General features: G+C 45.7%; 1 protein-coding gene and 1 long non-coding RNA gene across 2 annotated transcripts; one reads left to right on the forward strand and one right to left on the reverse strand.

Annotated features, from left to right (window-relative positions):
* Positions 1-6,548: 6,548 nt before the first annotated feature.
* ZNF518B (zinc finger protein 518B) lies at positions 6,549-23,812 on the forward strand. Its single transcript, XM_059065882.2, has 2 exons — positions 6,549-6,655; positions 17,069-23,812. Exon 2 carries the CDS (start codon positions 17,244-17,246, stop codon positions 20,490-20,492), a length of 3,249 nt encoding a protein of 1,082 aa, XP_058921865.1. The 5' UTR covers positions 6,549-6,655; positions 17,069-17,243; the 3' UTR covers positions 20,493-23,812.
* On the reverse strand, positions 12,975-15,925 carry LOC131758032 (uncharacterized). Its single transcript, XR_010841119.1, has 3 exons — positions 15,818-15,925; positions 14,072-14,173; positions 12,975-13,554 (listed from the first exon to the last, which is right to left on the reverse strand). It is a non-coding gene; the product is annotated as an uncharacterized lncRNA (long non-coding RNA).
* Positions 23,813-24,105: the final 293 nt, after the last annotated feature.

Raw genomic sequence — 24,105 nt, forward strand, 5'->3', positions numbered from 1 at the left:
CTCTCAAGTTTTCAGAACCTGGAATTCCTGGGAGCAACATCATTCTACATAAGAAATCACCTCTCAGCTTTAGGTGTGGAAAGTGAGGTCCCAAAGTCAAGATCTAGAATTTCATTTTCCCTAACAAAGGCAGTTTTTCCCCAAGACGATTTCTAGTTCCAGTCGTCATTGAAGTAATGTTTCCATCCAGTTTAACTTGTTTGTTAAATAAATGAATGGTCCAGATTTTTCTCTACAGGGTTCCTGGATAAAATGGAAAGATAAATTCTGGGTACTACAACCTCCATACTTGTATTCTCAGTATACAAAAGTGAGCAAAATAAAAATGATGTTTGTTCTCATGGATCTTACCATCTAGTACCATCCAGTACCATCCAGATTTTGTGAACAAGTGGATCTCAAGGCACCTGCCACCCACACATTTCTTAGACAGATAGCAAGAGTTTGGGGCTATATACAAGAACAAGAAAAAAAATCCATACATAAGCTGAGCCTTCCCAGAGTTTTGTCACTCATGATGTATATGGACCTCACGTGTTTTAGTAGACAGACTTCAGGAATGAAGAGCAACAACAGTAATAATAATAACAGCTATTATTGTCTAGAAAATATTTCCAGTTCCCCGAGGCGCATGGTAGAATAGCCCTCCTGTCTCTTGCGGCTGTGTGGTCACGTGCCTTGCTTTGGCCAATTAAATGTGAGTGAATGTCATCTGCCACTTCCGGTTGGAAGTTTTAAGAGTCAGTGCTCAGGTAAGCCAAGCTCTCCTTCTCCTGTTTTGACAACTGACAGCACATCAGCTGGCGGCTGCTTTGTCGGCCTGGTTTGTGGACTAACGATGTCAGGGAGCCAAGTCCTCAGCTAAGTGAAGATGGACATATTGTATAAGTGAACAATAAACCTTCGTCTTTTTAAGCCACTGAGATTTGAGGGTTATTACTAGAATGTAACCTAGCTTATCCTACTTGATGCAATAGCCAAATTATCTATGCCTCTCAATATGAGCATCGTTTAAAGTTTTTTACAAAAGTTAACTAACTCATCTCATTCTCATATGAAGCAGATACTATTATTATCCCCATAATTTTCCCAAATGAGAAAATTTAGAGATGAAAGAGTGGATTCGTAATTACGTGTCAATACTCTCAGACCTGAGGATTCTAAGTCTGCTTTCATGCTCTGGTCACTCAGACCACAGTTTTTTCCTCTTGAATTAATAAATAATCACTCAACTATCGTGGGTGCCTGTTAAGTGCCAGGGTCTCCACCCTGGGCACTGAATACAGGCGTGAACGAGACAGACAATAACTTATTCTGTAGTGGAGGAGAATGCAAAGACTCAAGTAAACGAATAAAAAATAATTTCAGTTAATTATGAAGAACATAAAACACAGAGATGTGACAGAGTGAGGGGAAATTACAGTCCTGTGAGACGAAGTTGTTAGAAAGGTGGTTTTTGAGTTGAAACGAGAGAGATGAGAGACGTGCCAGGCAGAGGGAACGGGGCAAGGGTCTTGAGACAGGAGAGGCAGGTGCATCAGCTATGCAGAGGCAGGGAGCCAGTGTGGCAGACAGCAGAGGCTGAGGAGCGGGTAAGAGATGCTGCTGGAGGCTGTGCAGGACTGGAGGGTCCCGCAAGAACTCTGCAGCTGAGGAGTGACTCGACCCCATTTGCTTTGTGGAAGCAGCACTCTGGACGCCGCAATATGGTGAGCTCATCCTCCACCCCTATCCTTTTTGAAACTCCGGGAGTCTACTGCGTCTGGCTAGAACACAACCTGAGCCACGAGCGACCATGCGCTGAGTCTGAGAGTACAGCCCACCAGAATTCCTTTACTCTGTTCCGCGGGTCACCCGCTCGGACACTGCAGCCCTGTCCGATTGCTCTGAACGTTTCTAACCTGCCCCCCCCCTCCCTTTATGTACCCATCCCCTCCCCTAGGGACCAGCCCTCCTCTGCACCTTGCTTTGCCTAGGGCTGATCTAGGCCGGGGACGCTGGCAACTCCAGCCAGCTTGGTGTTGGAAGGCGGGCCTGTTTTGTGCCTGGCACTGTGCTTTATCTCGGTGCCTCAACAACCTGCAAAATACCCAGCACGCGTGTCCTGGTGGGACTTAGGGCCCAGAGGCGGCGGCGCACACTTATTTATTTGTAAGTCTAACAAAATGTGGGGGGGGGGCTCATCAGGAATGCCTTTAACCCCGAGCCTTCTGGATCTTCCAGGGCGACATTTGCATTTGTTTAAATGCAAACGTTGCGACTGTTGCAAACCTCTGTCGGGAGAACTCAAGGGAGGCCTCACTAGGACCGGCGCCTAGCGCTACATCGAGTTCTCGGAAATCTCGTCCAGCCCCCGACGCTGACGCTCCCACTCCCGTGACACTAAAGAAACAAAAGCAAAGCAGCACAGCGCGATTCTCGCAGGAGCGGGGTCATGGGGGAGGGCGGGCCGCGGTCCAGAGGCGCCAGGGCTACTTACCCGACGGCCTGCAGAGCGCGGGGCAGCCCGTGCGCCGGCGCCGGGTAGAGCTCTACACACGCGGAGCCGCAGAGCAGCGACTCCACAGGCCGCCGGAAGTACTGCAGCACGGGGCGCTCGCGGGCTGGACGGGGCGGGGGCGACGTCCAGGCGGCGTCCCGAGGCTCTACCGGCCGCGCATGCCCGTTGCGCTGCTCGCCGCTCTCGGCCTGGCCAACCGCGGTCTCCCGCGGCTCCGGAGGCGGCGGCGGAGGGCGTGGAAACCCGCAGCGCTGGGGAAGGAGGCAGCGCCACAGGGAGGCACGAGGCGGCTGCGATCTGAGCCTAACCCCTGGCGCCCTCCGCCCCGACAACCCTAACCCTTACAGTTGAGAAAAGCGTCTCAGAGACCGTCAGTAAGTTGCCCAAGGGCACACAGCGGATACAGATGAGTAATGAGACCGGGGTTCGACTCAGCAGCCTCCACTCCCTGCGCCCCAGGACTGGGAAGATAGCTGAATTTGAGTATTAGTGCTTGGAGACTTTGGGCAAGGAAGACTTTGTCCCACTTTAACAGATGAACAAACTAAAACTGAGGCTCAAACTTACTAGACATTTTTGAAATATTTCAGAATGTTCAAAAATAAAAAAGCCGCTTCCTTGGGTCTCCTGTTTATGCATGGCCTTTATGTGCCTGGAATTTACATGTCTTTGTCCTCACCCCTCCTCCCCAAACACTAGCACGAAGTTCCTGACCCGGCTGTTAGAGACCTGGCCCTTTTCCAAGGCACAGTGGGGTCAGGTACCTTCCTCTGAGACACTGGCAGAATCTGAGTTAATGGCTCCCTGAGATCCCAGGGTTTGTAAGCGCCTAGGATCATCTAAATCTACACTGCCCTTCCTTCTTCCTCAAACACCCCCAGCCTGTGCCCATCTCAGGGTCTTTGCCCATGCTCTTCCCTATGTGGAAAGCTCTGTTCCATCCTCCTGTGCTGGGCCCTACTCATGGCTTAGAGCTCAATTTCAGAGCCTCTTTCATTGGGCCTTTCATACCATCCTCACTCTTGCTTTGCACTCCCTTCCACGTCACCCCACCCAGTTTTATTTCCCCCCCTGGCCTCTAGCACTCCCTAATATTAATTATATATTCCATTAACTGTTTGAGATCTACAACCCCCAACAAAATGAATGCTCCCAGAAAGCAGAGCCTTATCGTTTTCCTTACTCTATCCTCAGATGTAGCCTGCACCTGCAACAAATGTTTGTTGAATGAATAAGTAAGCTCCCAGCCCTTACACTCAATACCTGGTCTTGTTCACATGTCTTCCCTCCTCTCTCCTATATGTTAGGCAGTCATATCTGGGAGCTTGTATTAGTTTCTTAGGGCTGCTATAACAAACAAATTTATTGTATCACCGTTCTGGATGCTAGCAGTCTGCAGGGCCATGGTCCCTCCGCAATCTATACGGAGGATCCTTTCTTGGTTTTTTTTTTTTTCAGCTCTGATAGCCCTAGGCATTCACTGGCTTATGGCAGCATAACCCCAACCTTGGCTTGTCTTCACCTGGCCCTTTTCTCCCTGTGTGTGTCTGTTTTCATATGACCTTCTCCTCTGAATCTCTTCTCTTCTTTTAAGGATACCAATCATATAGGATTAGGGCCCACCTAATGATGTCACCTTAACTACCTCTGCAAAGACCCTATTTCCAAATCAGGTTGCATTCACAGGTGTGAATTCCCATGTCCATTCACTGGGCTTTAATATCTTTTGAGGGGATATAACCCAACTTATAACAGAGGGTGATCCACGGAACACTGAAAAGGGATTTAGGCAAACTAAGCTGGAGGATGGGGAAGAAGACAGGAAGGGTAGACCTAAGTATAGGAAATGTGCACTGGCTGACCATCCAGAAATAACATTTCTGGGTGAACTCTCCTGCATCAAAAGACTTTTAGGGGAAAACACTACAACTTCAAGGGTTTCTACAGGAGTGGCTTCTAACCCTCCCTGCTTGGCCCTTTTCCAGGCTGTAAACACCTCATTTCCAGACCCTCCACAAAGCATTGTATCTCACTGATTGGGCCCTGAGAAATATAAATCTGTCAGAACTATGCTAAGCCTTGACCTGCTTTCTGTTGTTTAATGTTGACAAGTGCTTGTGAAGTAGGTCCTATTCTTCACTGAATTTTACGGAAGAAACTGAGCTTCAGCCAGGTTAGGGAGCAGGCTCACAACCTGTGTGTGCTTGAAATGTATAACCAGCTCTAACTCCAGAGGAATTTCCAGGAGACCCAGAGGTACTCTTTTGTCAGTTCTATGTGACTCAAGAGGGCAGAACTCTAATTCATGAGTGTATGTTACACGAAGAGGCAATGATTTGGGCTAAATTTCAAGAAAAATTTTTCTAACGCTTAAAATTAACAGTTTTTCTGATTTGGCTCATTTTGCCACCAGAGATTTTCAGGCAGTGGCCATTTTAGATTCTCAATGCCCTTCCCAAACCCACCGCACTCTTGAGGGTGACTTTGAACTCTCTGCCCCATTCTCTCTGTTATGAACTGGACATAAATGTATTTTTCCGAGAAGAGCTCCACTAGCTTCTCTGAGCCCTAGGAGATAGAGGACAAGGAAGCGCCTTTATCAGCAATGACTACGGCAGCACAGCACAGGGGTTAGACCTGCTGTCGGTGTTCCATCCCTGGGTTGTCATTCTTTCTGCCCAGCTCTTGTTATTTCAGTGGTGGGCATTTTTGTCCACGGCTGGTCCTGTGGCTGGCACTGTCATCCTGAATTCCACTTCTCCGTGTTGAAAAACTGTCCCAGCCCTGCATCTCCTTCCTGCATCTGGCCCATGTCCATGCACCCTGACCTCTGGCCTCCGACAGGAAGGTGTTGGAAACCAGCCTTGCTCCTTCCGGAGCCTTGAAATAAACTTTCGGCTGTTTTTCCTGAAGAAACTTCGCTCCCCTGCCATAATATACTCTTTTTTTTTTTTTTTTTTTTTTTTTTTTTTTTTTTTTTTTTTTTTTTTGTGGTACGCGGGCCTCTCACTGTTGTGGCCTCTCCCATTGCGCAGCGCAGGCTCCGGACGCGCAGGCTCAGCGGCCATGGCTCACGGGCCCAGCCGCTCTGCAGCATGTGGGATCTTCCCGGACCGGGGCACGAACCCGCGTCCCCTGCATCGGCAGGCGGATTCTCAACCACTGCGCCACCAGGGAAGCCCCATAATATACTCTTAATAGGAAGAAATTGCATTTTGTAGGGAGCAGCATCCGAGTCACTGAGTAGGGGGGCTCTAGCAATGCAGTCCACTTCTCTCCTTAGGGAGGGATCTATTCTAGGTATATCTTCCTTCTGGAAGGTCAAAAGTGAGCAGGGGGGAGTGGTTTCCCCCCAAACAGTACTGGAGTCCAAGAAACAGGAGAAAATGGTGGCATTACGTAAACTCACTCCATCTCCAGGTTCTCCCACAGTCACTGTCTCGTCTGACCCTCGAAACAACCTACGTGATAAATAAGGCTCTGGGCTTCAGGTCTGATCTTCCCCCACCTTTAAAAGTGAAAATATTGAGACTCCGAGAGATCAAGAGGACTTCCTCGCCCAAGGTCGCGCAGGCTAGGTAAAGGAGTCAGGAGAGTTGGGATTCGAACCTGAGTCTTCAAGGTCATTTCGTTCACTGCTGCTTTCAAAAGAGAAAGAATTTGGACGCTGGAGATCTGAGCTCCTTTTCTGCTCCTGGACTTTAAGCTCCACAAGGGCAGGGAGCAAAGACGCCCTCCGTTTGGACCCAGCGCGGGCACACACCAGGGGCCCACCACCGCTCTGCTGGGCCAACAATGTAAGCGGAATCAGTTCTTTTGCAGGGAGGCTCCGGAGCTTGCGGACATCCAGGCCAAGCATGGACATTGCGCGCAGTGGATGTGGACGCGTTCGGGCGAGCTCTGAGTCCTGGACCGGGCTCGGCTGGGTCTTGGCTCCGCTCCGCGCAGAAACCTGGTGAGGGCGGGCGCAGCTTTAGGGACCTCGGGCGCCAGAGGCGCTCCAGCCTAGCCTCTGCAAGCACACTGCGCACGCGCGGCGCCGCCGGGCTCCGCCCCCCGAGTAGGGACCTACAGCGGGCGGCCGCGGAGGCGGTAGCTGTGGCCTGCGGCTGGCGGTGTAGACGCCCCTTCTTGGGACCCGGACCCGGTGGCTCGGTGAGTGGCTGAGCGGGAGGGCTAGGGTGCCGGGTCCGCGTGCGCGGGGCCGGCGGGGCCGGGGTGCGGAGGGGTGGCGCGGGGCCGTGCGGGGCAGGGACAGGACGAGGCCGCGCCGGGAAGGCAGCCAGGGTCGGGTGGTGCGGGGCTCGGCCCCGCGTGCCCGAGCCTCCGGTCGGCGTCTTGGCAGGAGGCCCCGGGGCAGACGGGTCGCGGCAGCGGGCCCCGGGCTGGGTGCGGAGGAGAGGGCGGCGGCCTGGAGGGGAGGGGAGGGGGCGCCGGGCCAGGGGTGGGGGGAGGGGGCGCCCGGCAGGGGGCTCTCGCCGGGCCGGGAACAGCGAACACGGACCTCGGGGGCCGGGGGTGGCAGCGGGTGCGCAGCCGGCGCCCGCCGCTCGACCGCTTTTGTGCCGCGGCCGCGACCCTGTAGGCTCGCCCCGAATGCGCCGGGTCGCGACCCTTGGCGGCGGCGTCCGGGCTGCGGGACGGCCGGCGTGGAGCCGCCGAGCCCGGCCTCCTCCGCCCGCCCCCAGCGTTTTAAATGATGCATCTCCTGGGAGAGTTCCTACCGGTCGGCTCCGAGCAGGAAGTGGCGTCAGGAGGCCATTTTTAAAGCCTCCTGCGGGCCTCGGAGGTCAGCGTTGACGTGGTCCGGCTTTCAGTCGTTAGAAGAAACCCCTGCAACCTCTGGAAGGGGCCCGGACGACCCCTGGGGACGAGGCTGTAAACCCACTGTATCCTCGCCTTCCCTTCCTAGCAGCCGCGCTGTGAGACGTGGACGGGCCTTGGATAACGTGTACCGTCGGTGTGTGTGCCAACAATAAACTTGAAAACCAGACTGGCATTGTCTTTCCTTGGGAGTTTTGGGGCATGTGCCCGGGGATGGGCTTGTCCATCTTTGCTGGTGAGGGTGTAAAGGGAGGATAAAGACGAAGGTGTGACTCGGTTCTAAATGCTAATGTCACTCTTCGTGGGATCTCCCCCATCTCAGCTGCCCTTTTTAATCTTGTTGCCTTGGGGTCCTTGGGCAGTTTGAGGCCAGGAAACCACGCAGGATACAAAAGAATGAAAATGCCGAAATCGGAAAGGGAAAGCCAAAGGAGAGAATGAAAGAAAACACTTAAATTCCTCTATATATGTTGGTTATTCCGTGTATCCCGTGAAAATACCTTTGATTTTAAAAACTGGGATAATGAACAGTTGATCAACCTAACATGAAAAATTAGAAAGTGAAATACTGAGCACCGTGTCCTGATTAAAAAACAAACGTCTACACAGCTAAACTGTTGTGTTAGAAACCTTAAACATTATCCCTTAAGCTTAGAATTGAAGTCACCAAGAGTGAGAAAGCCGTGGTCTCCAGGAGCAGGCAGTACTTCCTATAAAAGAGCAGAGAGAATCGGAATGTATTTATCTCTCTGAATCAGGTATGCAAAGTTCATTCCAACCCCTGATGTGTGTGCACAGCAGGAGATACTGGCCCAGCAATTGGCGATTTAAAAACCAGTATTCCAATATAGTCTATTTAGGTAGAATACAAATGTTTGGCTTTTTAAAGTTATATCGACGTTATCTTTAACCTAGGATGCATTTTTAAAATTTGTTTTTATTTCTTAATCTTGGATCTAACACAGCCTTGAAAAATAACACTTTTGTAGGTATCCAGTTTTGTTGTGCTGTTAAACATTCATTGTAAGGTGCGTTGTGAAAACAGACAGAGAAGGGCATTATTTTATTTATTGGGCCTCCTCTCTGATTTTTAAAAATCCAGTAATAGCAATTAAAAAATACACATCTGTCTACTGGTCTATTTGCTTTAAAGTAAGGGGATCTGGACTAGTTTAAGAGGAAGAAAAAGAACAAAGAACATTGTTATTGTCGCCAGGAAGGCTGATGTTTCTTTCATTCATTGACTCCATTCAGCCAATGCTCACTGAGTGCCTTGTGTGACCAAGCCCTGTGCTGTTGACTGTGATAAACAGGGTCCTCACCGGTGATGTTTCTCAGTCTTGATTGTTCTCAAGCTGCCGGGCACAGACTGCATTTTCTTTGTTCACATATTCAGACTTGGCCAGCTACAATCTCCAGGATTCATCCTGGGAGTGAAAGTGGCTAGAGCCCCCCAGATGGAGACATTCTCATCATAGGGTGGCAAGTGGGGAGGCATCAAAATCACCTGGGAAGAATTTAAGCCACAGGCCCTGAGCCCACCCCAGGAAAAGGACAATCTGATTCATTCGTTCACCTGAGTCCTGGCAAGCCTTTCTTCCCTTTTCTTTTAAGCTCCCTTGCTTGAGAAGCACTTCGGGGGCTCATTCCCCTTATTTTCTAGAAAAGTGCATGAAGAAACCAAGGCTACATGGGCCCAGCACTTAAACCCAAGTGTCTGGCTTCTGTTGCAGGGCCCTTTGAGCACTGCCTTGCTGCCTCCCAGGGTTCTGAGCCTATAGGCATAGAAGCCTATGCCAGGGCCTGAGGTTGACACCGGCTGGGACTCGGTGCCTGAGAAGAGAAGGAAGAGCCCATGGGACTCTCCGTGCTTTTGACTCGATCAGCAGCTCAGCGGCTCCGGGCAGGCAGTAAGAACAGTAAGAGCAGTGCCCAACTATGACTGCAGTTCACAGCCTCACACAGCAGGGTAGCAGAAAACACAGAATTTAGACTAGATGCCAGCTGACCAACTCCATGACCTTAGAAAAGCCACAGTATCACCACATCTTACAAGAAGCAGGTAATTGTAGGTAATTGGTACTTTGAGGAGTAATGGATGTAACGTATGAATCTGCCTTCTCACACACCCCTTCCACCTGACTTGGGCCACGGTGCTCCAGGATTGGCAACACAGCCGGCCACTGAGAGCATCCCGATCAGGTCCCTAGTGTAGCACTTAACCACTTTCCTGAAACCACCCGTTTCCCTCTCTCCATCTCCTCATCACACTCCTTAAAGACAGCAGCCTGCGGCGGGTGTCGCGTCAACAGCCCTGGCTCACGCACACTGTACTCATACCATGCCAGGCACAGTTCAGTTTCCGAGAATCTGCACAGTGGTGACTGTCCTTAACACACTCCACAGACAGCATCAGTGATGATGTTTCCAAGGTCAAATGGCTAATAAGCAAGGGTAGGAGCCAGAGTCTCCCTGCCTGCTCACACCATTACAGTTCAAGGCAGTGGCCTTGCCTCACCTCCGGGCACCCAGGGGTGGATTGGATTGGTATATAAGATTGCACAGGGGTGCTGATAATGACTCTGGCCATTCCCCCATATGCTCCTCTCTACCTGTAATGTCCGGTGGTGATTCTCAACCTTGGCTGCACATTAGAACCACCTGGGAAGCTTTTAAAACTCCCAAAGCCTTCCACCCAACACAGTGGAGCCCAGGCATCCTTAGTTTTAAAGCTCCCCAGGTCAATTCTCTGTGCAGGAGGGTGACTGAACATCATAGGGACCTCTTTAAATAAGTTTAACATCCTGAACATATTATGACAAGTTGATTACCTTAAATCAGCCAAGGTTAAGAATCACTGATTTAGTGGGAGATAATTCTTCTTTGTTTAATTATACTTTTTATTAAACTCTTGCTCCATTTCTTCTACAAAATTTTGATTTTAAGGCAAAAGCGGGGGGGGGGGAGTACAAAGACACATTTGTCCTTCATTTTTATCACCTTTAGAGACCTGAAGTTACTACATGTATTTAATAACATAGAATTCTGTAATATTGCTTGTAGTACTACCTTGTTTTTACCTTTTTAAAAAAATGCTAACAAGAGCATATTTGCCTCTTACATTTTTTTCCATGTATAGAACTGTAAGTTTTAGACTTTAAAAACTCTAGCACTAGTCATATTCTTTCTTTAGAAATGTTGTCTCTTATTTAAACTATTAAAAAAAACCCCTATAATAATAACTTCCTTTGTTCTCTGGTGTAGTTCCAGTTCACTGCTCAGCAGTGTCATTCAGTCCCAAGGTAACTCCCTTTGTAGACGGGAGAGTGGGAGAGAAGATCCTCACCTCCAGCCAGAGCACTCAGCCAGAGACCTTTATCTCATTAGGCTCATTTGTTAAACTAAGATTCTGCTTCTCTGGGATTACTGGACTCTTCAACATTGGAAGGAATCTTAAACAGAAATATGTTGACTTATTTGTTGTCAAAACATGTAGTTTGCCTGCCGAGCATAAGTCTACCTGCTAGCTGCATTATACCATTTCCTCACGTGAGCCATGTAAATCAGGCATTATTCCCATTTTACAAGTGAGGAAACTCAGGCTCAAAGAGGTTGAGTCCAGAATGACACGGCTTCTGAGTCAAAAACCTAGGTTTCAAACCTTGCTCCTGAGACCCCAAGGTGATGGCTCCTTTCACTCTATTGCTCCTTTCATCTGGAAAGCTGAGGAATCAGAACAGGGGCTCTCGTTCAGCCTTCCTGCCTCATTGTGTGCTGCAAGTAATACACTTGGTTTCAGAAGGAAATCTAAGGTCTCAAAGGTGTACATTTGTCAGCAACATTTGGAAGTATTTTTTGCCATCAAGATGGCCATCAGTTTTCAGTTCATCATTTCAAGTGCAAGATAGATTAGCAAAAAGAAAATACTTCATTGATGTTTTTCATTGTTTAGATCTATTTACCATTCAGTTCAATTCTGATTCTTTGTAATTGTCTGGAAAAGTTCTTGCTGAGTGAGGCAACCCTTTCTTCTTACATACTAACTTAACTGGAGAAATGTTGGCAGTTTACATACCTAATGTTGCATTGTTTCACTGATCAGGTATCACTCATTTACATGCTAATGGTCATTTAGGGGTAGAATGTTTTAAAATTTTGGTTACTAGGAAACGTTAGTTAGACTAGCCTTTGCTATCTATGGCTAAATAGACAAAAGGAGCAGAGAGAATTTTGGAGTGCATGTGCCACCAGACTGAGTGCTTTGCATGCATGATCCTAGTTTGCTTCTCCTGATTACCCTTTAAGTTTGATGATATTAAAGCCTGTTTCCTCGCCTGACAATAAGTAGAGAGAAATCACTTGCCTAAAGACCCAGCAGATAAGGGACAGAACCAGAGTTTGAACAACAAACGTGCCAACTCTGTTCGCTCTGCTCCTCATGGTGGAGCAGCTACTTGCCTGCCGTAGCCATGCAGATGGTAGAGGCCACAATGCAAAGGTTTCTGGAAGAGCTTCCGAAATTTGCTTCAATGTCCAAAAAGGATGCAGTCAGTCAACTAAAATTCACTGAGTTTGCTGGGCATCTCTCCTGAACAAAAGATGTATGTGATGATCCATGTAGCATGCACATGATTTAATTGTCTAGCCACTTTTTTTAAACTTTTCTCATTAACATCTGGTGTGGGGACACATTCATTTGCTACAGGGATAATTCACAGTTCAACTGGGCTGGGAGAGGAAAAGGTCGTCCTGTAACTATCAATAAATTATATGTAAACCTAAGTTGTAATGAGCAAGCACTCTTGTAGTTAAAGCATCTTTTCTATGGTGATTATAATCACCTGTTGGCCCCTTTGCCACTAAGGCAAGGTGGATGGTTTGGCCCCAGAGGTAAATTATCTTTTAGACTGTACAGCCAAGCAACTATAATTAAAATTATAAAATAAGATTCACTGTGTATTCCAGAAAAAGCAATTCCCAGGCAACAAAGAGGGCTGTATTTTAGCTCCTTGGACTATTTATGTGATAGGCATCATTTCTTCTATTTTCTTCATAAAAGGAGAATACTACTCTTAATAGTTTTATATGTAAGTAACTTATATAAGCACTTATAGTCACACTGTCACATTTAATCCTCAGGACAACCTTGTGAGGTAGGTACTGTTATTGTCTATTTTACAGGCGAGGATTCAGACAGTTTGCTCCAGGTCAGACATCTAGAAAGCAATGGGACTGGGATTTGAAACCCTGTAATCTGCTTATTGCTCTTCTAATTCTGTTGAGCACTTGATATTTCCAGTATTTAGAAGTCAAATGCTTCCTTTTTAATAAAAACTTATACAACCTTCATGATTTTTATAGCCCTAAATGTCACTGGTTTCTAACAAACTCTGTGTTTTTCTCCATCTGTACCCATGATAGATTTTTAAGAAACCAGGTCAAGTGAGCTCAGAGTCAGAAGGAAAACCCACCAGTAGTGGATGCTGCCCTTAGGCTTTCTCCCCAGAAAAGACAAGACTCAGTCTAGAGGAAGCACATTTGTCACACATTGTGCCCCTCCTCTTTGTGTGTGAAAGCCGCCTTTGTCTGATGCTGGAGATAATTCTGCGTTAAAAAGCTCACTTTTTGCTGTTTAAAAGAAGACAACATTAAGTAGCTATTTTATTATTGTGTCCAGAGTTAATAATACTAAGTATTTTCTGTGTTTTTGAGAACCTTCCTAAATGAACTTTAAAAATGTACGTCTCTAGTTCTAGGAGGTCAGATGCAGAGGTTTTGTAACAGGTGTTGTGAGTGTGGAAGGTAGGTGATCACCGACACTGGTGTTAATCCTGATCGATTAGTGCCCCCAGCACCTGGCACACACACGGCCCTTTCTCTACAGTGTTTCATGTAATCCTTAGTCATCAGTCCACTGGACGGTAATCTGCCAAGAGGACCCAGCTTCACAGGTGGTTGTACCTGAATGCGAACCAGGTAGAGAAAGGTGTATGGAGGGAACAAGGTCTTGGGAGCCCATTTACTCAGGTGTGCTTAGTGTAGACTCAGGAGTGTCCAAGTATAAATGCCAACATCAAAGCCATCTGAGTTCTTCTGTGCCACTGCGTCCATTTACCTCTGTCTTGGGGTGCTACATCTGAGATCCTTTTCACCCACACTAGCTCCACGTGTTGCAGTGGCCAAAGAGAACTTTGTCTGCTTGTTTTGAAGAAGCCTGACATCTTTGTCACCTGGATGGAGGGAAGTACCAAGGTAGAAACATGCGTTATTTTGAGGACGGTTTAAATGCCAAGAAGGCACTTTCAAACAGGTGACGTAATTGGGTCATGGCCTAGTGTCTTGCCTCCCCATTAAACTGCATTTGCTAATCACAGCCTCATGCTGCATATTGACACTTGCTTCTGTGGATTCCTAATTCAAAATAACTGCTGAGATGGTTTTGCAGAAGCACCAAGTGGGCTTGGTTAGTTCTCTAGAGAGAACTCTCCTCCAGCAGGATGCTCTCCTCTTCTTGCTAAGGTATGTGATTTTATCGTTCAGTCTGAGATTTCAAGTCTTCAGTTCCAGGAGGAATGACACCTCCAAGTTTTAAAAGGATTTGGAGAGAAAATGGCAAAACTGCCTTTTGTGATTTTTTTTTTTTTTTAAAGAGTTGGTAAGCAGGTTGTACCAGGCAAGCAAGTTACTTTCTTTTCTTTCCTCCCCCTCTTTCTTTTTCCCTCCCTCCCTCCCTCTTTCCCTTCTTACCTCTTCTTCTCTTCCTTCTTTTCCTCTTCTTCTTCCTTTTCTTCTCCCTCAGGATTATGAGGCTGGTAGATCAGATATGTACATATCGGCTGATACGCACCTCTTGTGAACAGAATTGAGACAGGAAAGGAGCAGATTAATGACTGGTCTGTCAGGGATTAAGTTGTTTGTAGTTCCAAGGTCAGGATATAAGGAAGTTACAAGAAGGTTGGTTTCAGTTTTATTTAAGGGTAAATTCTGGACAGTGATAACTACGTGAAAATAAAATTAGCTGCCCGAAGAGAGAAGGAGTTTGGCTCATGGTAGTGTTAGAGCATCAACTGCTTGACCAACTGGTGAAGACGTTTTAAAGGATTGAAATGTTGCTGGAAGTTTGAACCAGTGATTTCTGATGCTGGCTTTTCGTCAGAATTATATGGAGTGCTTTTACAAACCATAAATGTCTCTTCTTCCCTCTCCCACTAAGATTTAGATTCATGAGCTTTGGGATGAAGCCCAAGAATGTCTATTTTAGCTCTGATTCTGCAGCTCCTCCAGATTCAGGAACCACTGGACCAGATCCCCTTAAAGCCTCTTTTCAGCCTCTGCATTCCTTGGGCCAGTGGTTTTCTTAGGCTCTGGTTGCAGCCATTGCTTCCTCTGTTTTAGCAGGAGGGAGACGCCAACTTGAACATGTTGACAATAGTAGCATTTTTAGATGATAAAAAGTCTGCAACTTCAGGGCTGAGCATTCATCTATGTGAGCATAGATGAGTGAGCAGATACAAATGGGTGGCTGGCTTGAGGTCACTTCATTAGTGCAGAAGTTCTGAGTATCACTTCTGTCTCCTTTCACTAAAGCCAGTTTACAGATCCACAAAGTGAAGTGCGTCAGCTTCTCCCAGTGACTCCTTTGAAAGCTCTGCCTGTTGTATATATGTACCAGGAGTGCAGAGGAAAATGACCGTCCTTGTCTTTGCCCGTGACTGTCAGTTTGCAGTTTGAGGCATCCACGTGTCCTGTCCTGTGCACAGTCCCCTTGCATAGGTGTGTGTTTGAACATTGAGGGGATAGGTTTGCACCTCGCAACCCCACAGGCCTCTGCCCGCTTGGTGTGTATTACATACACACTTGGGGTGGGGCAAGTCTGATTGCATCCCTAGATGCTTGATTGCATGCTGGGAGTTGTTTTTGAAAGGAGGCAACTGTGTTTTGCAAAAGCAAAATAGGAAAAGATACTACTGCAAAAGAAAATAAAGATTGTCATCAATGTGGTACGTTCTTACAGTGCTTTCCAAAAAATGTTTTTAAAGGCAGGTTGTATGCTAGCTCTGGATACGCAATAATTGTTTCCCTCCACCCCACAGCAAGACCTTCTGCTCCCCCCGGTCGGCCTTTCAGACTTACTCTGTACAGCTCTTGGCCTATTAGCGGGTGCCAGAAGGAAGCTGCTAACTCCCATTCGTATCGCTGCCCATCATTGAACAAGCACTTACTGAGGCCTCTGTGCGCCTCTTGACATTCAGGGAAGTGCTGTAAGTGTTGTCTTGTATTCTTTAGCGTTTTAGTCATCGTGGCAGGACTGTGGAAGAGGTTGGATAAGTATCCATAATTCTGATTACCAGATGAAAAAAATTGAGGCTCAACAGGTTGAAAGTGGTTTTTTTAAGGTCATAAAAGAAAGGCTTTTAGCAGGTCCCAAACTGGAATGTTTTTTGTTTATTTCTGTGTATTCTGAAAAAAGAATGTGTAGTTACAGATAATTACCTATTTTTATGTAAAAATCACTGCATTACACGTATTGTGGTATTGGCTCTAGAAAACAGGAGCTGCAGTCCAGGCTGCCTTCCTCTCTCCCTTGTGTCCTTGCTGCCATGGTTTCGCCCTCTGAGACTCCGGTCCCTGTAGCAGCCAGAGGCAGTGGCTGGAATATAGATCAGATCGTGTCATGTTCTGTTGCTGCTCCAGTCTCTCCCCGGGTCTCTTCCTCACGTGGGGAGAAGCCACATCCTTATGATGCTGCACCATTGATCTTCCCCTGACCAGTACCCTCCGCCCTTTCTTGCTCATTGTCCCCCAGCCTCAGCCTCCTTGCTGTGGCTCAAGTGCTCCAGGCCCACTTCCCACAGAGCTTCCCCCTCCCTCAGCTTGAAACGCCCTTCTCCCAGGCTGCCCTGAGGTCTCTGCTCCAACATCAGCTTCTCTTGAGGCCTTTCCTGACTCTCCACGACCCAGCCCTACAACTTCATCACATAGTTACGCCCTGTCCCCCTTGCCTGGCTTTATGGTCTGTTTTCCCCAGTCACTTGCCACCATCTGCCAAATAAATATACAGTTTGTCTCCCCTCTCTGTACCATTGTGAGGGGAGGGACGGATTTACTTCTGGTCACTGCCCTGTAGCGCCTATAGCAGTGCCTGACACCTGATAGATGCTCAGTAAGATGTTGAAGGAATAAGTATTTGTCTACCTAGTATTGTCAGGATAGTATTGTCTTCTTACCACTTGTGAAAGCAAATGGGGCACATGAGAGAGAGAGTTGGGATCCACCCTGTAACATAGAAACAAATGGACACCTGAGCCGGAGCCCTGGCTCTACCACTGGTTAACTTGTGTGTTTAGAAACTAAAATGCCAGCGTCTTAAGGTTTTAGTGAGGCTGTTATGAAATTATACCTGTGAAACTGCTAGAATGCTCTCAGTGACATTTAAAACTAACTCACTCAGCAAAGGCTATTCTGAATGACTGCCATGATTACCCTGGTATATCTATGTTTATGGTTGGCCTAAAGTGATGACTTTTAGGGGGGCGGAGTTTGAAAATGTTTTCAGTTTAGGCTGGTTATTTGCCAGTTCTGTTGTACTGTGTATCACTGTCGACATGTGTTTCAAGATAGTAGGTCAAGATTTAGCATAAAATCCCCAAAGTCATTAAAATATAGGGTAAATTTGGAAATACGTTAGCTAAACCTTAAGTTCATGTATTAATGATGCTTTGTGATATCTTTTTTCCCCTTTAGTGTTGCCTGGAATATCAGAGAATTGGAGACAGTCATAGTTTGGAATCCTGACCTACTGTGGTGGTTTATGAAAAAAGATAATACGTTCCTGGGAAGCCAGCTACAAACTATACCGAAGGATGCTTCCTAAGAGTTTTATCATGTCTTTCTGGATTTCAGTGGCCTCTTTTAAGAAATGCAAATGAAGAAGATGAAGGATAGTGGACAGCAGTTATGGACTGCACAAGTGGATGACGGACACAATTCCTTGACCATGTCGCTCAAACAGCCTAATGCTAATCGAGCGACCCGCCCAGATAGACAAGAAGCTCAGGCTCTTTTGTATCAAGTCTCCGAGGCAGAGGCTGCCGCGATGACCGTTGCTACATGTGTAAAGTGTAAAAGTGTGTACAAGATCCCGCTTCAGGATCTGAAAAAGGATACTGGGCAAAGCCAAAAGGAGGACAAATATGTTTGCTTCACATGCAGCCTAGGTGTGGCCCCTCCCCATTTCCATTTTGTGAACAGTAATCACAGTGCTACTCACATAGGAAATAAACCGGAAACCATCTCAAGTTCTGTCAATAACAAATTTAAGGTAAGGAACTTTAAGCCAGGCAAATACTATTGTGATAAATGTCGATTTTCCACAAAGGACCCTCTGCAGTACAAAAAGCACACACTTCAACATGAAGAGATTAAGTTCATTTGTTCTCACTGCAGCTACATTTCCTACACTAAAGGGGAGTTTCAGAGGCACTTGGTGAAACACACAGGCATTTTCCCTTATCAATGTGAGTATTGTGACTATGGTGCTATTAGAAATGACTACATTGTCAAACACAGGAAGAGAGTCCACGAGAAAGCTGGTGGAAAACGGCTGCCCAAAACCATTGCCAAGCTGGAGCCAAAAAGAATCAGTGCATCCAAGCAAAACCCGGAGCTTTTAAAAGCTTCCAGTCCAAGGACTGCGTTTCAAAATAAGTTGTCAGATCAACTTTCAAGGTTCTCCCTCCATTCAAATAAAGACAGAATGCACAACATAATGTTATTACCTGAATCAGAGGAGTACCAAAAAGATGTCGTGTGCATTCCAAATAAAGTGACGCTGTCAGAGCCCAATGAAGTCAACCCGTTTGAGAACAAAAGTGTGGAGGTGGAAGTGTTATCCCCTGCAAAAGAGCCTGTCCAGCCGGGAATGCCATTAACGGTTGTGGCACCAGCGGAGCTAATCGTCCCTGCAAACTGTTTAGCCCAGTTGATAGATGTGAAGGTTGTCAATGGAACACAGCAGCTTGTGCTGAAACTGTTTCCTCTGGAAGAAAGTAATCGCCTTGCCGCTGGTGGGGGTGATGGAGGTAATTCTGAACATGTGACTAAAGAGAAAGATTCAAGGGAACAGGAAAAAATGGCTTCTGCAGAACAAACAAAGTCACTAATGATCGAAGGGACTGTTGGAAAACTTGCAGGCATCGATAATCTTCAATCATCAGTTCAGAAACAACTTAAAAACATGAAATGGGTAAGGTCTTACAACTTTTTCACCTCAAATTCTAGCGCACGCAGTGGTGGAGAATCCTTTCTCAACCCTGATAGAGTTGAGGGTTTGCAGAAAAAAGGTTATACATATCCACAAAGAACTGCTCTTCCTTCCATTGCCTTAAAAGGTCATTCTCCATCATCTCTAATAAAAAATGGTATTTTAAGTGGTCTTGGAACTACGTCAAACTCTTTTCCATATAAAGCTGCCGTTTCTTTTACTGAAGATGGAAGAAATTTACACAGTGGCTCACAGCAGTTATTTCCTCTTGCTACATCTCCTGCAACCATTTCCTTCTCTGGAGAAAAGGACTCACTGCCCCTAAGTAAAAAGGACATGGAATCTAGAAATGAGATCAGTTTTCCTATAAAAGTAGTTCCCCCTAATAGGAAGCTGAAAGATAACCAGACACAGGAACACAAGGCAGTTTCAAATACCGGCCATATTTCCTCTCAACATAAAAGTGAGTATTTACACATAAACATAACGGGAGAAGATGGAATCAGATCTCAACAGTCTGGGGATAAACCTTTGGAATTAAAGAATTCTGAAAAGACTAATGACTCCTTCGAAGGCCCAGTCATCTCATCAGTGTTTTCTCTGAGCTCTGGATCTGAAAACGTCCCTGAGGGCGTTAAGTGGAATAGTTCAACGTCCAAAATAAAGTCAATTGAACTCTTGCGCAGAAAGATAGCCCAGTTAATTGAATCCTGTGGCAAGCCTTCATCTTTGGCTGCAAGTAATGCACATCGTCGTTCTGTAGGGAAGGCACCTAAGGTCACTTCGAAAGCTGCCTCTGAAGGTATTCGGGAAATTAACATGTCATTTACCAGCACTGGCTATTCCACGGGTACTCTCCCGAAACCTCAGGATGACGTTGGTATTAATGGACAGTTGACTCATCAGCAGATATATCCACATCTTGTAGAAGGCAGCAGTGGGAAAAGCGAAAGCGGAGTAGCCAGGAAGCCACATTTGGCTCCTCCAGTATTGATCCCGAAGGGGGCTGTGCTGAGGGTTCTTAATTCCTCTGAGAATTCCCACATTATAGAGGCTACATGTGAAGCACCTGTCAGCATCCCCTGCAGTGAGACACAGTTAATCAAGCCCATTCCGTTCTGCCCAGTGAAACAGACAGACTTGGACTTACAGTCTTCGACAAGTGAAAGTGGGCCAGTAGACATGTCCCAGAATCATGATCTGTCTCTTTGGGCTAAATCAAGAAAAGAGAGTGCTAATTGTAGCACCATGCTTAAAAAAACTGGACTCCTGCAGGGACAGCAAGGAAGTGGTGCAATGAGTAAGCAAGGGAAACTGTTTTCCAGAAGTCTTCCTGTAAGTAAAAATAAAACCAAACAAGTCAACTCATCCAAGAAGAAAAGCAAAATTCAGGCTGATCCCAGCCGCTGTTTCAAGGATCCTTCCATTTTTCAGGTTGCAAGACAACTTCGACTGATAGCAGCTAAACCAGACCAGTTGATCAAATGCCCCCGTCGGAACCAGCCTGTCATCGTGTTAAACCATCCTGATGTCGACTCTCCAGAAGTATCCAATGTGATGAAGGTAATAAACAAGTACAAAGGCAACGTCCTCAAAGTGGTCCTATCAGAGAGGACTAGGTGTCAGTTAGGCATCAGGCGGCAGCATGTCCGGCTGACCTACCAGAATGTGGAGGAAGCCAATCAGATAAAAAGGCAAATGATGTTGAAAATGAAACTTAAAAAAGTTCATAAAAACAACTACCAGGTGGTGGATTCCTTGCCCGATGACTCATCACAGTGTATATTTAAGTGCTGGTTTTGTGGACGGCTCTACGAAGACCAGGAAGAGTGGATGAGTCATGGCCAACGGCATTTAATAGAAGCAACTAGAGACTGGGATGTTCTTTCTTCCAAGGGCAAATAAGTGAAAAATTGGTCTTGGAAGCAAATTGTTTTTCTTACGTTTAATTGATTCTGGTTTGGTTTGTTTGGTTTTGTGTCCCTCCCTGACTCTGTAGGATAATACAGACTGCAGGGATGGGAGGTTGGTTCAGTCTTCAGGTCTTCCTGGGAATGTGGAGAGGCTGGTGTCTGAGCCTGGTGACTGGACGTCAGAAGGTGTCTGTGGCCCCCGAGGAAGTGCACACAGATTCACGTGTATGCATTTGTCTGGGGCGAAGGGAAACTGAACAGATTTTCAGTGGGATCTGAGACTTCCCTTTGGTCAGCAGCCTTTTTCTGCATAGATAAAAATCATTTCTAATCCATTCAGAGGGGCAAGTTTAGAGTGTTTTACACATGCTCTTTATATAACAAAATGCTACTGAAGAATTAAACCCAGGTCTTGGTGTACACATCCACTTTTTTTTTTTTTTTTTTGCATTAACTCATCTCCTGAATATTTGGTACATAATGGAAAGTATATTTTCTACTTTGTTAGTTATCTTAAGTTTGGTTATAGAAAAGTGGCCCTTCTTTTAAATCCCTCACCCACTCTGCAGTGTTGCTAAGTGTTCTCTATAGCACAGAGGGTTGGGCTTTTGTTGACACTTTTAAAGAATAATTCCAAAGGTTGGCCTGAATTTACTACAACAGCAGGTGTTGTTAGGGAAAGAAAGGAACATTTTCAGGCTTTTGCTTTCTTTTTAAATACCTTGATTTATGACAGTTGGGGAGGGAATGTGCCTTTTGGGGGGGAAAAAAAGAAGAAAGGGTCACAGAGGGAGAATATCTAAAATTATCTCCTGTTTGTCCTTACCACTCTCAGAAAAGTCAAGTAAGTCATCAGTTTAAAATGTGAATGAACAGGCTTTTTTCAACAGAGATAAAGTTTGGGGAGACAAATCAAGATAGATAGGATTGTGACGAAAGTTGTAGCTTTAATGAGACTATCAGTTTTCATCTGGGAACTCATCGCAGACCACGTGTGGAACCTGCACACTGTTTTCTTTCTCCCTCCATCACCAGTGGATCACAGACGCTGTCCCGCACCCCTGCCAGGTCTTATCCTGCTCTCCCTTGGTGGGTTTTCTGAACAGGCCCTCCTGTGAAATGAGATAGGATAGCTTCCCTGCTCACCTGTCCCTTTCCCTTGCTTGAGGCCCCTTAAGGTTTTCCCTGATGAAAATACTAAAAACAGGCAAGAATCTACAAAATGAACACCTCCCACTGCCTCTGTTAAGCTTACAGGAACATTGTCCCTGGTTTTCATCAGTGGTTAACAACCTGCTTCTAATTTATCTCAGCCACAGTCAGGCTTTCCCTGTTGCTCACCTTCCTTGGGAAGCAGCTCTGAGAACACTCCAGCTACCCCTCCACCAGCAGGAGTCAGGACTGGTGCTGGGCTCCACAGCACCTGTGTGTGCACTAGAAAAAAGCCCACCCTCTGCACCATTGCGGCTGCTTGGGCAGATGGATGGCTTGACAAAAGCAGCTCAGGCTGGATTCTAGTCCTCACTTGCCCACCCAGCGGGGAACCGACCGTGATGCAGAGCGCACACAGCACAGCCACAAGGCGGCCCCAACTCACGTGTTTTCCTCCCTTTTAAAGACTCCTTCTTTAGGGAATTGAGGGCAGCGAGCGAATGAAACCTGGGGGCTGTTACGTCTGAGAAAGGCATGAGTGAGATTTCTGTTGTGTTGGGTAGTCAGTTAAGAGACTTCCTGATTTTTCTTTCCACATGGGAAAGTCTTAGATTATCCTCTGATACATCAGATTGTAATTCTTTGTAGTTGGTTCTCATTGCAGATATTCAACATGGCTTGTGTATAGTTTAATACATAATCATTAAGTTGATTAATTGGTTAGTTTTTATTGAAATTTAAAACGGTTTTTTTATATGTGTATATATGTGTGTACACATATTTTTTACCATATGAAAACTTGCAGTAGCTAATTTTCTGATTTCCTATTTTATAATGAAGCTATGTGGTCTGGAAAAATATAAAACATTTTATATTCTAGAAATAATTTATTTTGGAAGTACATTTTTATAATGGTCTGATCTCATTTTTAGAAAGTGAAAGCACAGTAAGTGATGGGTCTGATTTATATGAACAAATGGGAGTAGAAACCCCGGTGGATCATTGCAGTACAGTGGTTAGTCCTGGTGCATTTCTAGTTGGTGCTTTTGGGGAAATGGATTGTGTGTACCACTTCAGTACATAAAGGAGAGCATTCTTAGGTTTTATCCATGCATAGATCTGTTATTCCCTCCCCACCCCAGCCCCCATCATGAAAGAAGGCTCTTGAGGTGCTGAGAGGCAAAGAAAAGGCTGTGCTTTATTATTTTTCTCCTTCTATACCTCACTGCTTAGTAGCATCTTTCCTGAAAGGCTAGACCATGACCTTTCAGGAAAGATAACCATGAATCAGGTCAGAGTGTTAAGTGTCAACATGAAACCTTGACACTTTGCAGCATCAACTGTTTCTCAAGTATTACCTAAAACTCAGCTTATGTACTTGTACAGAGCAAAATTTAGTGAGTAGAATATGTAGCTAGGCTTTTTGAGATTTCCAGAACTACAGTACTTTAAGGAATTCAGAGGGCTTCTGGAAGTTATAAAAAAAAAATGAGGAAGCAAAAAATGGCTGTCTTCCCTATATAAAGAACTTTAGAAAATAACTTGTTAACATGTAGCTTAATGTCATGAAACGAACAAAATTGGAGAAGGTAGGGGCAGAACTGTGTTGAGTATTTGTCTACTCTTTCTTACCTTGATTTTGAAGGGTCTCTACTCAGTAAATGTTACTCATAGTACTTACTACTAAAATCATTTCTAACTTATTTTTAAAAATAGGTTTTCTTTGGGGGATCAGAAATGAGAACCTTGTTATATTTATGATACGACAGTGAAAATTTTTTTTTAAGTATACTCAAATAGATTCTATTTTACTCAAATTTTTATTTCCAGTCCAAAACACTTTGTGAGCCCCTCTCATGGGCCAAGTGCTCTTGGTTGAACTAAACTGAACACAATGTATTAACCCTCAAAAGTTCCATCCCTCTTTCTTAAGCCACCCCAGAAAATGAAGACGTGATGCCACTCAGCCTTTGGAATAATTTTTGAATCTGTTAACGTCAGTATGAGCAGAAAACAAAACATTGCATAACATGTTTTAAGCATTATTAGAAAGTCCTGCATTAACAGTTTGTGTGTCTGCTGCTCTGATTTTGAAACACGTATGTATATAGATAAAGAAGTTGGCATAAATTTTGTTAAATAAAGCAACCATAAAATTTTCTCTGTTCTTTCATTTCAACTGTTAAGCAAGCTGGCTATTACACAGCCTGTCTTGTGTGATATATTTCTGAACCACATAAAGCCATCATTCTACATAATACAGGTGCTTTGAATTCCATGAAGGTATATTTTGAATTTGATGCACTGCTGGTTAACTAAGCATACCCTGAAATGAGGCCAGGTAACTTTGTTTTGCTTTGTCTTACATTCACAAGAGATGCTGGTTTGGGCAGCAGTGGCAGTTTTCATGCCACGGTCAGTGTCCTCATCAGAGAATGTGTGTGGGTCCTGCC

This window comes from Kogia breviceps, chromosome 6, assembly GCF_026419965.1.
Source record: "Kogia breviceps isolate mKogBre1 chromosome 6, mKogBre1 haplotype 1, whole genome shotgun sequence".
Lineage (NCBI taxonomy): Eukaryota > Metazoa > Chordata > Mammalia > Artiodactyla > Physeteridae > Kogia > Kogia breviceps.

What these genes read in the sequence shown, in the direction of transcription:
- ZNF518B (XM_059065882.2), top strand. Translation starts at nt 17,244, where the DNA reads ATGCAAATGAAGAAGATGAAGGATAGTGGACAGCAGTTATGGACTGCA.